Here is a 14,246-nt window from a genome sequence, read left to right as displayed (position 1 = left end):
CAGCCTGTACTATCTCCTGTAGAGAAAAGTCTTCCCCAACCCTTCTTTTTGAGATCCTTTTAACCAGAGATTCCTTCAACCGTTTAAACAGGTTGAATCTCTGTAATCCATGCAAAGCAAATGTTATATGTCCTTCCACCAATATGTTTTGCTCATTGGTTCAGAGCTTTTTTAAAAAAAAAACATGCACATAATTCTGTGTCTGTATATACTTCATATTTTACACAGAACATGGGCATGCTCTAATTACATCCAGGTTAGATTACTGTAATGCATTTTATGTGAGGCTGCCTTTGAAAACAGTCTGGGCACTTCAGTTTGTTGGAAATGCAGCTGCCAGACTATTTCATGGGGCCACGGATTGTATCACCTCAGTGCTGACAGATTGGCACTGGCTGCCTTTTGTTTCTGGGCACAATTAAAAGTGCTGGTTCTTAATTTTAAAGACCTAAATGGCTTGGTACCATGGTACTTGAAGGATTGCCTCCTCCAATATTATCCATATTGTTTTAAGCTATGTGTGATCTGTTTTTATGGTGTATGTTTGTATGTTGGGCTTTTATAATGTTGGATTTAAATTAGTATCCTTTAATGTTTTGTTTTTGTTTTTGTTTCATAAGCTACCTCATGCAGGTTTCTGCAGAAGTGGCATTTAAATGTTCTAAATAAATAAACCAACATGCACTACCCATGTCATCTTCCTCATTGAGGTGGTTGCTGCCTATGTAGGAAAACAGCAATGCAACAAGAAATTCAAATATTTCCTGCAAGAATCAGAAGTTCCATCATTTAAAATCACATCAGGAAATGGTATATAATGCTCATTATCTGGCACTGGACTGATTCACCCACATTCTTGCTTTTGAGGTGAGCACAATCTATCCCAGCAGTCTTAAACAAGTATGATCCTGAACCAATCATTTGTTGGAAAAACTGGGTGAATTTTCTCTGGCCTTGTATCCTTTTTAACTGGCATATCATCGCCAGAAACTACCTTGGTGAAAGAGACAGAATGTTCTTCTAACTTTGGGTGTGGTATGCACAACATTTTATTTGATGTTATATAATCTGTTTAACACCCAATCCAGAAATTAAGACTTTTTTCTCTGGAGATGAAGATTAGATGGCTTTATTACATGATTAAGGCATATCATCCACCAGTCCAATCATATTATTTCCTTCTAATAATGGAAATAAAACCTTCCCAGGCCACAGAATTAGGAAGAATAAACATGATATAACAGAACATATGAACATAGGTCATTGCCTGTCGGACTACTGGTCCATCTAACTCAGTAGCACCTACTAGGGCTGACAACAGCAGTCATTCATTGCCCTTCTTTCTTAAACTGAAAGGAGTATGGAATTGTTCCCACAGACTTTTACATGCAATCCTTGAAATCTACCACTGTTAGCAATACATAGAGCTCTCTTTTTTTCAGTGAATGAGTACACAGACAATGCACCATACATACAGGAAGGGTGAACTTAATTAAAGAAGGCTTCTATTAAAAATGTCTAGGTAGGATAGAAGTTCTTCCTTCCATTCCCTTCATTTCCATTTGCTGCTACATACTGTCCTACAAATGGAATCCTTTGACCGTTTGAGGGAAGGAAAGGGAATGGGAGGAAAACCAGGAAATAGCCCAAAATATTTTCTCTACCATGACAGATTCAGGTGAAAAAGGGGATGAGTAATAATATAAGGGAAAGAAAATGTTTGGTTTTGCACTTGATGCCTAGAGGCCCAAGATAATTACCGTACATACTCGGGTATAAGCCGACCCGAGTATAAGCTGAAGTGCCTAATTTCACCCCAAAAATGGGGAAAAATTAGGCACCCATGTATAAGCCGAGGGGGAAATGCACCCCCTCCCCCCCCCGCAGGCTTACCTGACCGGGCTCCAGGCGCGCAGGCAGACGGTGGTGGCGGCCCCCTCCCTGCGCGCAGGAGGCCCCGCAGGCTGCTCCTGGCCCACAGGGAATGCGCGCGGGCAGGCGGCGGCCCCCTCCCTGCACGCAGGAGGCCCCGCAGGGTCAGCTGGCAAGCGCGAGGACCGGCCCGGGTGAGGTGGTGGGGCGGGGGAAGAAACCGACGCCGTCGTGCAGAAGGCGCAATCGGGTGGGGTGGGGGATTGAAGGCGGGACAGCCTGCCCATCAGCTGGCCGGCGGGAGCGCGTTGGGAGAGGGCCCGGCAGGCAAATTACCGTATTGACCCGAGTATAAGCCGAGGTGAGTTTTTTAAGTCAAAAATCATGGCTAAAAAACTCGGCTTATACTCGAGTATATACGGTACACTGTTTTCTTCAAGTGTCACATAATGTGGAGAGATAGAAAGTGGGCAGGGGTCTGTGTCATATATTATGAACATCAAAACTAAACTGAACTTTGAAACACAAATGACATAAAGTAACTGGAATTAAAAGTGGAAAACATTATTAAATATGTACAAAACACAGCTTTTCTTTGACATAACAACAACCCAGTAGTGCCTCTTATAACATGGGCCTCAACATCCTGGATTCAAAGCTGAAGCCCTCCTATTGTAATACAGTATACTTTTCTACATTAACTCATGTCTTAAGTATATCTTCTTTCAAGAAGACTGGACATATAATTATTTCCTTGCAAATGTATTTTATATAAGAATAATGGCCCTCACTAATGAGAAACAAACATATCCTCCAAGATAAAAGTCAAGATGTGGCTCATTCAATGGATCTCCTTGTTAATAAGGTGAGCCCTGCAAGTATCAATGTTTGCTATTATAAGTACTTATTTAATAACAAAGCAATTGTTAGGACTGCACTTTAAATAACAAAAAATGTGGTATAATGAAATGCATTACATTATCCCATTTCATCAACCGTACTTTTAACACAGCGCTGTTGGTTATAGCTGGAATTACAGAGCAAGAGAGAGAAAGAGAAAGAGAGAGTGTTTCTCAAGGATTATACGAGAGAGCCATGTAACATTAGTACCTACCTCAAAACTAGGGCTTCCAGGAATCTGTACATATGAAAAAGCACATACAAAACAAACAGAAAAGGAAAACATAAAGCAATATTACTTGGGAAGCAGGTACTTATTTTTACTCTAAACAATTTCAAAGAAAAGTTTAAGCTTACACCTAACATGGACATTCTCTTAATCAATATTATGTAAGACACTCATTTCACAAGCTTAATATATCTGACAAATAAACAGAATATTCAAGCTGAAGCGCTTCTAATAACTGGGGTTGGCAGCTCCAGGTAGGGCCCAGAGTTCTTCCCGAATTACAATTGATCTTTGGACTATAGAAATCAGTTCCCCTGGAGAAAATGGTGGCTTCAGAGGGCGGACTCTATGGTATCACATCTCTGTTGAGTTCCATTCCTTCCCCAAACTTTGCCCTTTTCAGGCTCCACCCTCAAGAATCCATGAATTTACTACAAAAGCTTTCAAATGCATTTATCAAGGCCCCCAAAATGGGAGTTTGGCCACAGATTACTTGAAGGCTTTATATAAAAAAGCTGGATCACATCCTTTTACACTCTAAGAAGGAGAGGGTAAATTGCAGCTGCAGTTGTCCAGAAGGTCCTATCTACCTGAGGGAGTTTTATAAAACAGATGGTTCACATGCAGAATCATAGAATTGGAAGGGGCCATACAGGCCATCTACTTTAACGCCCAGCTCAAAGCAGGATCAACCTAGAGAATTCCTGACAAGTGTTTGTTCTGCCGCTGCTTAAAGACTGCTAGTGAGGGGCAGCTCACCACCATCCTATGTAGCCAATTTCACTGCTGAACAACTCTTACTGTAAAAAAAGAGATCTCTTGTGGCACTTTTCAGGCGTTGAACAATTTGGTACAAACTAGTTTGTAGTTATCCGTATATCAAAAGAGGAGTAACCAGGTCTTTATTTATCACGCGTAGCTTTATTATGGTTTGTGATGTTTCTGTGATGAGTAATATTTATTTTGTGGGATTGAAAAAGATTCACACCCTTAAATTTCTTTTCAATACTGAAAGACCTTGTCAGCATAAGAAAACTACGAAAAGGCTTTGGCTTTTGCACTATAACAGGTGGTGGTCATTGATATACCAGTTAAATGTTTAATACAAATGGGATCTGCAACAAAATGTTGTGGTTTGTGTTGTTGTGAGCCTCCTCAGGCCACCCTGCAGCCTCACCAGTTAGAAACTGACAGAAAGGTTTCGGGAGGGTGGCTCAGGGGGTGAATATGAAGGCTGGCAAGTGAGAAGGAGCCTCCTCACTTGCCTCCTCACCTTCCTCCACAGGTGCCTCCTGAGCTGCACTCCCTAAACTTTCTCGTTGGTTTCTAACCAGCAAGACCAAGGCAATGGTGCTAGAGGAGTGGGATGAAATGCAGCCTCCTCACCTCCCCCCATTCCTCCAGTGGACTAGTTAAATTCATGGAAAGTTCGGAGCAGGTATGGCTGGAAACGTTATTAATTGGCAGAAATCCCATGATCTCGAAACAAGTGGCCAAATTTTGTGCTTGTGTGGTAAAAGCCCACAGCAAGAAAGGGGTTTCTGGAAAGGATAAGGAATCTGTATAGAAATACTGCTCCAGGTTTTACACTTTTTTGTGTGTGCTTAATATAGTATTTTATCTGTTTTGTTAGCAATTCTTGAAATGCAAGGTTTTAGGTTTTTGGAAATGCAGCACAGAAATTCAATATGATATTTTCTGGTCTATGACTGCAATAAATTTATTATTGTTATTGTTATCATTATTCCTCCAGTGGCACTCTCTGCAGCCTCACCAGTTAGAAGCTGACGGGAAATTTTAGAGAGGGTGGCTCAGGTGGCGGCTGTGGAGGTGGAAAAGAGGGCTCCTTCACACCTATTTGTTAGCTGAGCTGCCCTCCCTAAACTTTCCCCACTGGCTTCAAGGCTGAAGAGAGCAACACTGGAGGCAAGGAGGATTCTTTTTACTCAGCTGCCCATCTCCAGTGCTGCTGTTCCCTGTTGTCTTCCCCTCCCCCACAGCAAGAAAAGCCTATCATCATTCAAGTTTATGCCCCAACTACAGATGCTGATGAGGAATAAATTCATTACACACCTAAGATGTTCCGATAATCATAGGTGACAGGAATGCAAAAGTAGGAAACAAAACTTGACAGCACTTAACACACACACACACACACCTTTTTATTGCAGTTTTAATACTTTTCTGCAAACTTAGGGGGTCCCCTAAGTTTGGAGAAAAATCTGTGTTCTGTCTGTGTAGGCTGATCCATGGATATAAGTATCTGCAGATGGGCCCACACTTGCCTATTAGAATATAAGTAGGTATTGCTTCGTAGTTAACTCAATAAAGGAAGCCACAGCCTTCAATTTGCAAGATCTGAGCAAGGCTTTCAAAGATAGGACATTTTGGAGGACTTTCATTCATAGGGTAACCATGAGTCGGAGAGACTTGACGCACTTAACACACACATATATACATACATGCACATGAGTGTGCACTTGTTTTGAGGATTGCCTCTAAATGGATCTGTAATGGGTATCCTTTCAACTAACCCATCCTGAGGTACATTACAAGAATATTGTCGAAGGCTTTCACGGTCAGAGTTCATTGGTTCTTGTAGGTTATCCGGGCTGTGTAACCGTGGTCTTGGTATTTTCTTTCCTGATGTTTCGCCAGCAACTGTGGCAGGCATCTTCAGAGGAGTAACACTGAAGGACAGTGTCTCTCAGTGTCAAGTGTGTAGGAAGAGTAATATATAGTCAGAAAGGGGTTGGGTTGAGCTGAATCATTGTCCTGCAAAAAGTATCAAAGGTAATGTGCTAATCATTGTCCTGTAAGTATCAAGATAATGTGCTAATGAGGGTGTGGTATGTTAATATGGAACCATTGTATCCTGATCTGTTAATGTGTGAAATCCAAAGCTAATCTGCATGGCTATTGTTGACTGTAGTCTTTGTTAGTCTGGAGGTTTTCAGGACAGGAAGCCAAGCCTTATTCATTCTTAAACTCTCTTCTTTTCTGTTAAAGTTGTGCTGATGTTTATGAATTTCAATGGCTTCTCTGTGCTATCTGACAAAATAGTTGGTAGAATTGTCCAGTCTTTCAGTGTCTTGGAATAAGACCCTGTGTCCTGTTTGTGTCAGTCCAGGTTCAGCCACTGCTGATTTCTCAGGTTGGCCAAGTCTGCAGTATCTTTCATGTTCTTTTATCCTTGTTTGTATGCTACGTTTTGTTATCCCGATGTAAACTTGTCCACAGCTGCAAGGTACACGATATACTCCTGCAGAGGTGAGGGGGTCTCTGTTGTCTTTTGCTGATTGTAGCATCTGTTGTATTTTCTTGGTGGGTTCAAACACTGTTTGTAGGTTATGTTTTTTCAAAGGTTTCTCCATCCTATCAGTGACTCCTTTAATAAATGGCAAGAATACCTTTCCTGTATGGGAGACTGTTTTTCCTGAGTTTTCTGATTTTTGTTTGGTTTAATGGCCCTTCTGATTTCATTTCTGGAATAGCCGTTTGCTAGCAGTGCGTGATTTAGATGATTAGTTTCTTCTTTGAGAAACTGTGGTTCACAGATCCGTCTTGCAAGGTCCATTAATGTTTTGATTATTCCTCTTTTCTGTCGGGGGTGGTGGTTGGAGTTTTTGTGTAAGTAGTGATCTGTGTGAGTTGTTTTCCGGTAGACCTTGTGACCTAACTGAAAGTTTGTTTTATGGATGACAAGGGTATCAAGAAATGGGAGTTTACCCTCAATTTCCTTTTCCATGGTAAATTGAATGTTTGGATGGATATTATTAAGATGGTTTAGAAAGTCCATTAATTTTTCTTCACCGTGGCTCCAAATAGTAAATGTATCATCTACAAACCTGAACCAGACTGTAGGTTGGTAAGGTGCCGATTCTGATGCTGTCTTTTCAAAATATTCCATGTAAAAGTTTGCTATTACTGGACTGAGTGGACTTCCCATAGCTACTCCATCAATCTATTCATAAAATTCTTTATCCCATAGGAAATAACTTGTTGTCAAACAATGGTGAAATAAGGCTGTTATATCTTCTGGAAAAATCTGGTTAATCAATGAGATTGTCTTTTACTGGAACCTTGGTAAAGAGGAATACAACATCAAAACTGACTAATATATCCTGTGGATTGAGTCTCAACGGACTGATTTTGTTGATGAAATGAGTTGAATCTTTGATGTAAAAAGTGGTTTTTCCAATGTGGTCCTGTAGGAGGGTGGTCAAATATCTAGCTAATTCATATGTTGGGGAACCAATGGTGCTCACGATGGGTCGGAGTGGGACGGAATGTTTAAGAATGAATAAGGCTTGGCTTCCTGTCCTGAAAACCTCCAGACTAACAAAGACTACGGTCAACAATAGCCATGCAGATTAGCTTTGGATTTCACACATTAACAGATCACTTCAGGATACAATGGTTCCATATTAACATACCACACCCTCATTAGCATATTATCTTGATACTTACAGGACAATGATTAGCACATTACCTTTGATACTTTTTGCAGGACAATGATTCAGCTCAACCCAACCCCTTTCTGACTATATATTACTCTTTCTACACATTTGACACTGAGAGACACTGTCCTTCAGTGTTACTCCTCTGAAGATGCCTGCCACAGCTGCTGGCAAAACGTCAGGAAAGAAAATACCAAGACCACGGTTACACAGCCCGGATAACCTACAAGAACCAATTACAAGAATACTTTTCAACAGATTCTGTAGCACTGACAAGAATCATTCCTGCTGTCAGATAACACCCTGATGCAATAATAAAAGATAGGCTACCACCAAGCCGTCTATTCCTCCTCTTTGCGGAATAATTAAGCACATTAAAATAACAGGAACTCGATTAACAAAATCTGACTGGTGACCCAACTGAATCCATAATGAAACATTTTAAAAAGCAGAATAATTTTCAGTTGTATTCCTGGCATATTTTAACAGCAATAAAGCAGCAAGACATAGTAGAAGGGAAAGTTTGAAATAAGTATGGACCATGACTAAAATGTGCTGTACCAAACAACAGTGCTTTGGGTGAAATGGACTAAGAGCTATTCTGGCACAATATCACAAAAATGCTGCTTTACTTGCTTTGCTGGGCAACAGTGCAAATGTTGTATTTGCTCATTTAGACTGTGATCTTACTACCACTTAAATTACTAGAAAATCTGTTATGAATGATATGTAACATAAAACAGCTGTCATATTTTTCATGTTATCATACTGGCTATTCAATAGCTATTGTTGGCTACATCTAAAGAACAGCACCAGTACTCGGGCATACTTCTTGAACAGAAGACCCCACACAGGGAGTCATTTTGGAAATCCTCCATTTCAAACCCCACTGATGATTTGGCGTTAAAGTTTTATTTTCAAAGGGAGTCCTTGGATTTGCCTGAGCAGTTCTTTGGATCTTTATCTTGTTGATCTCCATAGCAACTATATGAATGACATTATTATTTGGTTACTGTTGTTTTTTAATGAATTACTGACATGCCAAAGGCCATTCAATGATTTTGTGAATCTATACGATTTGGACTCGTCTTCAGGTCCACCCTTAGTGTTTGTACCCTTTGGAGCCCTGCCTTTCAAAAGGATTATTATACCACCTCTGTGGGGGGGGGGGGAAGGATTCTGGCTGATCAAATATTTCTTAGACTTTAAGCCCTCTGCAGTATTTATTTAATTTGAAAACTGTATTTATTTAATTTGAAAGATTTATATCTCACCTCTCAAACCAAAGGTTCCAAAACAGCTAACCGTAATTTTTTTAAAATCTTTTTTTAAAATTTAAACATAGTATTTTTGCTACTAGCTATACAAACATGTAAGTACCTTAAACAGTCAGAGACTATATTAAAAACTACCTGAAATGTCCCCAAGGCTCCACCCCGCATCTCTGATTTCTACTGGGCATTACAGTTCAAATCTAGAATGAGACTGAATAATTCTGGTGTGGAGCGAAGATAACATATTTGTTTGTTTAAAACATTTGTTAGCCACCTTTCTGCCTTGTGGAATTCAAGATGGCTTGCAAAATAAATAAGACATTATAAAAATACAATAAAAACAACTATTATGATGCCCATAAAATTCACCGTTTTAAAACTCCAAATAGGACTTTCAATAATAAAAGATAAATTAATCAAAATGCAGTCCTAAACAAAACTGACTTCAACTGCCTGCTGAATATCAACAATGAGGGGGCCAGGTGCACCTCCCTGGGCAGGTTGGTATATAACCATGGGGCTGCCACGAAACCCTCTTTCATATCCCCACCAAATGAGCATCCTTAAATGGTGGGACAGTCAGGAGGGCATCTCTCTGCAATCTTAAATCCAGGGCAGGCAGAAGATGGCCCTTCAGATACACCGGTCCCAAGCCATGAAGGGCTTTAAAGGACAAAACCAATATCTTGAATTGGGCTTGGGGGTGGATCGGTAGCCAGTGTAATTGCTGTGGTATTAGGGTCACATGCTCCCAGCATGGTGTAGTGGTTAAGAGCAGTGGTTTGGAGTGGTGGACTCTGATCTGGAGAACCAGCTTTGATTCCCCACTCTTCCGCATGAGCGGCGGATGCTAATCTGGTGAACCGGTTTGGTTTCCCCACTCCTACCCATAAGGGCAGCTGGGTGACCATGGGCTAGTCACACACTCTCAGCCCCACCTACCTCACAGGGTGTCTGTTGGGGGGACGGGAAGGGAAGGTGATTGTAAGCCGGTTTGATTCTTCCTTAAGTGGTAGAGAAAGTCGGCATATAAAAACCAACTCTTCTTCTTCTTCAATAGGTGGCCCCAACCAGAAATCTAGCTGCAGCATTAAGCACTTGCTGCAGCTTCTGAACACTCTTCAAGGGTAGCTTCAAGCAGAGTAGTCCAGTCTAGATGTAACTAAAGCATGGATCACTGTTGCTAGATTTGACTGACCCAGAAATGGATGCAATTGACATACCAGTTGGAGCTGAACAAATGAACTCCAAGCAACAGCAGCCAGCTTGTCTTCTAAGGTGACCACTGTGGCAAACTGCATTCCCAAGCTGCAAACCTGGCTTTTCAAGGGGAGTATAACCCTATCTAAGACATCGGAGATTTGAAGTCCCTGGTCTGCCTTTCTACTAACCCTGAGAACCTCTGTCTTGTCAGGAATAAGTATCGGCTTGTTCCACCTCATGCTGCTCATTACTGACTCCATACTGTAGTTTTTGTTTCAAACAGAATGACAGATTAGGGGTTGCCACAAAAGCAGATCTTTTGAAATTTCTTTTATATGATAAGAGAAAGCAGGAAAAAGACTCAGACTTGCCCATATAATGACAAACCATAGTTGATTGTTATGCTTAATATCTGTGACACTGGGAATAAGTACAACACATTGGCATGTGTGACAGAAACCCATACACGTATTCATGAGAGGTGGGAAGCACCATGTACCCCCCCCAAAAAAAAGTGTACTTTTTGAAGTGGGATGGATATGTGCAAAACTACCTTTGACTGGAGAAAATAATATTAACTGACAGAGATAATTCATTTCTTATTATACCATAAATTATCTTAATATTTAGAAAATATGTACCAGGAGAACTTCATCTGAAGCAGTAGGTGAAAGTTCTGCAGAGACAGTCCTGATAGTACTGAGTCCTGTTAAAGAAACATTTGAAAGTCGCCTCTTCCGGACACAACTGCAGTTGTTAGGAATTTTAAATGCACATCTCTTGTGATAATTTAGACCACATCCTGAAAAGGAAAAAATATATATATATTACTAATTGTTGCAGTACAAAGACAGGGCTGGTCAAGGCAATCTGTGCAGCCCTTCACTTGGGTATTGTAGCAACTTGAACATGCCTGTGTACAAAAGGAATAGCTAGATAGAATGGTTACCTCACCCTAATGGCTCAGGAGTATTGGACATTTTTAAAAACCCTAAGCAAATGGAGAGGAAAAGACAGTTGGATTGGCCATGATGTTAGAAGAAAGAGAGAGAATCTTTTCCCCTGTGTCATATATAACCCACTACGTGTTCAGGCACTAAACTAATAGTAACCAAATTGACAGTAGCAAACACCTCTGGATTACCCAGGAAGGTCTAAATGTTTTTGCGACAGGTGAGAATTCTGCAAGTGCCTACATTTCCTGGGGAAAAGCATTTCAAACACACAGTGGCAGATCCTTCACTCACCTTCACATTTAAGCCCTTGACGCACCAGACCCCACAGCATTTCTCCACAGTGGTCACAGAAGGCTGGTGCTCTGTATGAATGAACAAACAGAGCATGGGGGCGAATCTGAAAGTCTTCAAATGTTGCAGAAGCTGGAGGGGGAAAAAAGAGTATTCCCAAAAGGTTTTTTATGTGTTTTTTTTTTTTAAAGGATAGAGTTGATGTTCTTCATAAAAGTAGAGTATATAGTTCATGAAGGAAAGTTAACAGAACACTATGATATAGTCCTCAGTGCTACACTTATTTCTTGTTTTGTCACTGTGTATTACATGTCTAAACAATAGAACACCTGAGACATTTTGGCACAAAACTCTCTGTTGTAAGACTTGCTTGACTTCATATAAAACAAAGTTTTGTTGTTTTAAAGCAGCCATAAAGGTGAAGTTCTACAGCACATGAGAAATATAAATTATTTCCAACCAAAAAGCAGAGCAGAGTACTCTATAATGCAGTCTAAACTTGCAAGAAAACTATATAATGCACATACAACCAAATAATGGTTTTGCAGGAAAAAATGCAGTGTTTCAAAAGTACACTGACAATAGGAAACCACTGTCCCATACCAGAGTCACTTCAAAAGGCAGTTGTTAATTTCCTGCATTGTGCAAGGGGTTGGACTAGATGACCCTGATAGCCCCTTCGAACTCTACGATTCTATGAGTAAGACCTAGGCTGAGAATCTGCCCCTCTCCTTTTTCCAGGCATGTGAAGCCAAGGCTTGACTAGAGACATCAGCCTTCAGCCCAAGCAGTGGGTTTACCCAGTGGCTCTAAATAAGCCATGTTAGCAAAACCAGCCAGGAAGTCCTTGTGGCTATCACTTGCTCGGAGATTCTACAAGTGCGGTACTATGTAATGCAACTGAAAAGTACAGCAAGACTGATCTAGTCTGCTAGATTGCATTTTTTTACTTAAACTGTGTTTAAACTGTGTTTTTGTGTGTCTTTTATTTTGTAAGACTCTGAATTTCCAGTGTGGGCGAAAATAAAGAAATACATAAAGGGAAGGCTCCTCGAGCCAGCAGAAAGTGCCACCATTTATTGGAAAAGATTTGTGGCATACTTTTAAAAATTATATTTTATTGTATTTATTTCTTTTTTTTTCCCTTTAGAGACTTCAGTTACTTTGGTGAGATGTAACCCCAAACTAGTGTTTCCTTAGTTTCCTTAATGAATTAATAATTTTTAAAACTACTTTCTGATTAAAGTTAAGGAAGTAGTGTATAAAAATATCAAGTAGCCATAACAATAACAAGCTAATCCTTTTGACACACAACTCCTGCTTGTTTCAATAGGTGGGTCATTTTCACAAGAGCTTGAACTCAAGGCTTGAGCTAAACAGCAGTTGGATTTAGTGTTTTTAAGTTATCCAGGCAATATTTATTTAATGGGCATTGCAAATGAAGCAGTCCTGATGAATGCTTCAGTTACTTTAATAATTTCATTCTCAAGCAGTCCTTAACCACTTTCATTTGCGACTGATAAATACTTTAATGTTTTTCAGAAGGCATTTGAAAGCTTTACTCAACAAGTAATTAAGTTGTGGAATTCCCTGCCAGTGGATACAGCAATGGCCGCAAACATAGATGGCCTTAAAAGGGTGTTAGACAGATTCAGGGTGTTAGACAGAGTCATGAAGAAATGGCTACTGTCATGGTGACTAAAGATAATCTACCATATTTAAAGACAGCAATCCTCTGAACACCTGTTCTGGGAAGAAATATCAATAGAAGGCCTTGGCCTCTATGTTCTGTGCTTTAATTTGTGCTTTAATTGTATATTATTTATACTCATTGTAACCTGCCATGGGTTTTGTTTCAGAAATGGACTAGATAAATAAACTGGCATGTATTAAATTTGTGATTCGGTTCTAGCACAGAGATAAAAGGGCATCTGTATGGTCTCTCGTAAAAATATGCAGAATGCATTAAAAACATGTTATAATAATCAAGTAAGTAAACTTTTTCCGAAAGAAAGAAAGAAAGAAAGAAAGAAAGAAAGAAAGAAAGAAAGAAAGAAAGAAAGAAAGAAAGAAAGACATTATGTGAACCAGCAATCCACAAATAAAAATACACCATTATCATGGTTCCTAAATGTGATGCCGTAGTCAGAGAAATTGCAGCTGAAACATACAAGAATCTCCTGACCCTGTTACAGGCTTTGACATATTGAAACACATGAACATGGTATTAATGTTGTACATATGCAGAATTATTCAGAATATAACACAACTACACATACAAACTGCAAAAGATATATAAAGAGGTTTAATTTCCTTTTAAAAGGAAGCAGAATATTCTATGCAAGAGGCTTCTGCTTTTATTACTCTATCAGAGGCTTCAGTAATTTTCCAGCAACATTCTATTCTATTATTACCAAAGACCTTCCCAGATGAGAAACAGTTTCTCATGTCTTATATAACTGCTGGAATGAGAAACGGTTTCCTATGTCCTATATAACTATTGAAAAGCAGAAACCGAATGTCAGATTCCAATGACTTCACATGCAGATATGCTCTCTATCTACTCATGTGATAATGATAATGTTGTAATGTAAACTATAATTGTATTTTATGATTTAAACATGAATGCTAGATGCTAGAACTTAATGAATGGATTCAAATGAAATGTATTTTTCTGTAGATGAGAATGATACTACAATTGAATATATAGAGTGATGATAAAGCTTAAAACTGATTGTTTATAGTTTAGCAAAATAGTCTCCTGAAAGAGGAAGTCCAAATAAGGTAATGGAATAGGAAGCTACTGAGCATGTGCAGTAAAACTGTTTCTTGATTGAAAGACAGTTTCACTTACATTGAGAAACGGTTTCACATCCATAAGGTGACTGAAACAGTATAAACACAGGCACAGAAAGGCTAGTACTTCAGACCTCTCTCAGAGGGTCTCAAGAAGAGGCTGTTGGTATGTATGGCTTTACAAATATATTATTCTAGAGTGTGAATTAGATAGTTTGAACTAAATCAGACTTATCTGACTGTTATATTTTAAGTGTTGGATTTT

The 14,246-nt window shown here is 39.6% G+C and overlaps 1 protein-coding gene across 1 annotated transcript in view; it reads right to left on the bottom strand.

Moving 5' to 3' along the window:
* Positions 1-14,246, bottom strand: part of PRKD1 (protein kinase D1) — a 113,376-nt gene that overhangs the window by 38,213 nt on the left and 60,917 nt on the right. The window contains exons 4-6 of the mRNA XM_056851250.1: positions 11,186-11,317; positions 10,580-10,740; positions 2,987-3,010 (exon numbers count right to left, since the gene is read on the bottom strand). Coding sequence (XP_056707228.1) covers positions 2,987-3,010; positions 10,580-10,740; positions 11,186-11,317 — 317 coding nt within the window. The remainder of the gene's footprint in view (positions 1-2,986; positions 3,011-10,579; positions 10,741-11,185; positions 11,318-14,246) is intronic.

The sequence above is a fragment of the Euleptes europaea genome, chromosome 6 (assembly GCF_029931775.1).
Source record: "Euleptes europaea isolate rEulEur1 chromosome 6, rEulEur1.hap1, whole genome shotgun sequence".
In the NCBI taxonomy this organism is placed as follows: Eukaryota; Metazoa; Chordata; class Lepidosauria; order Squamata; family Sphaerodactylidae; genus Euleptes; species Euleptes europaea.
Note: the sequence above shows the minus strand (reverse complement) of the source record. Positions and strands in the feature narration are given on the sequence as shown.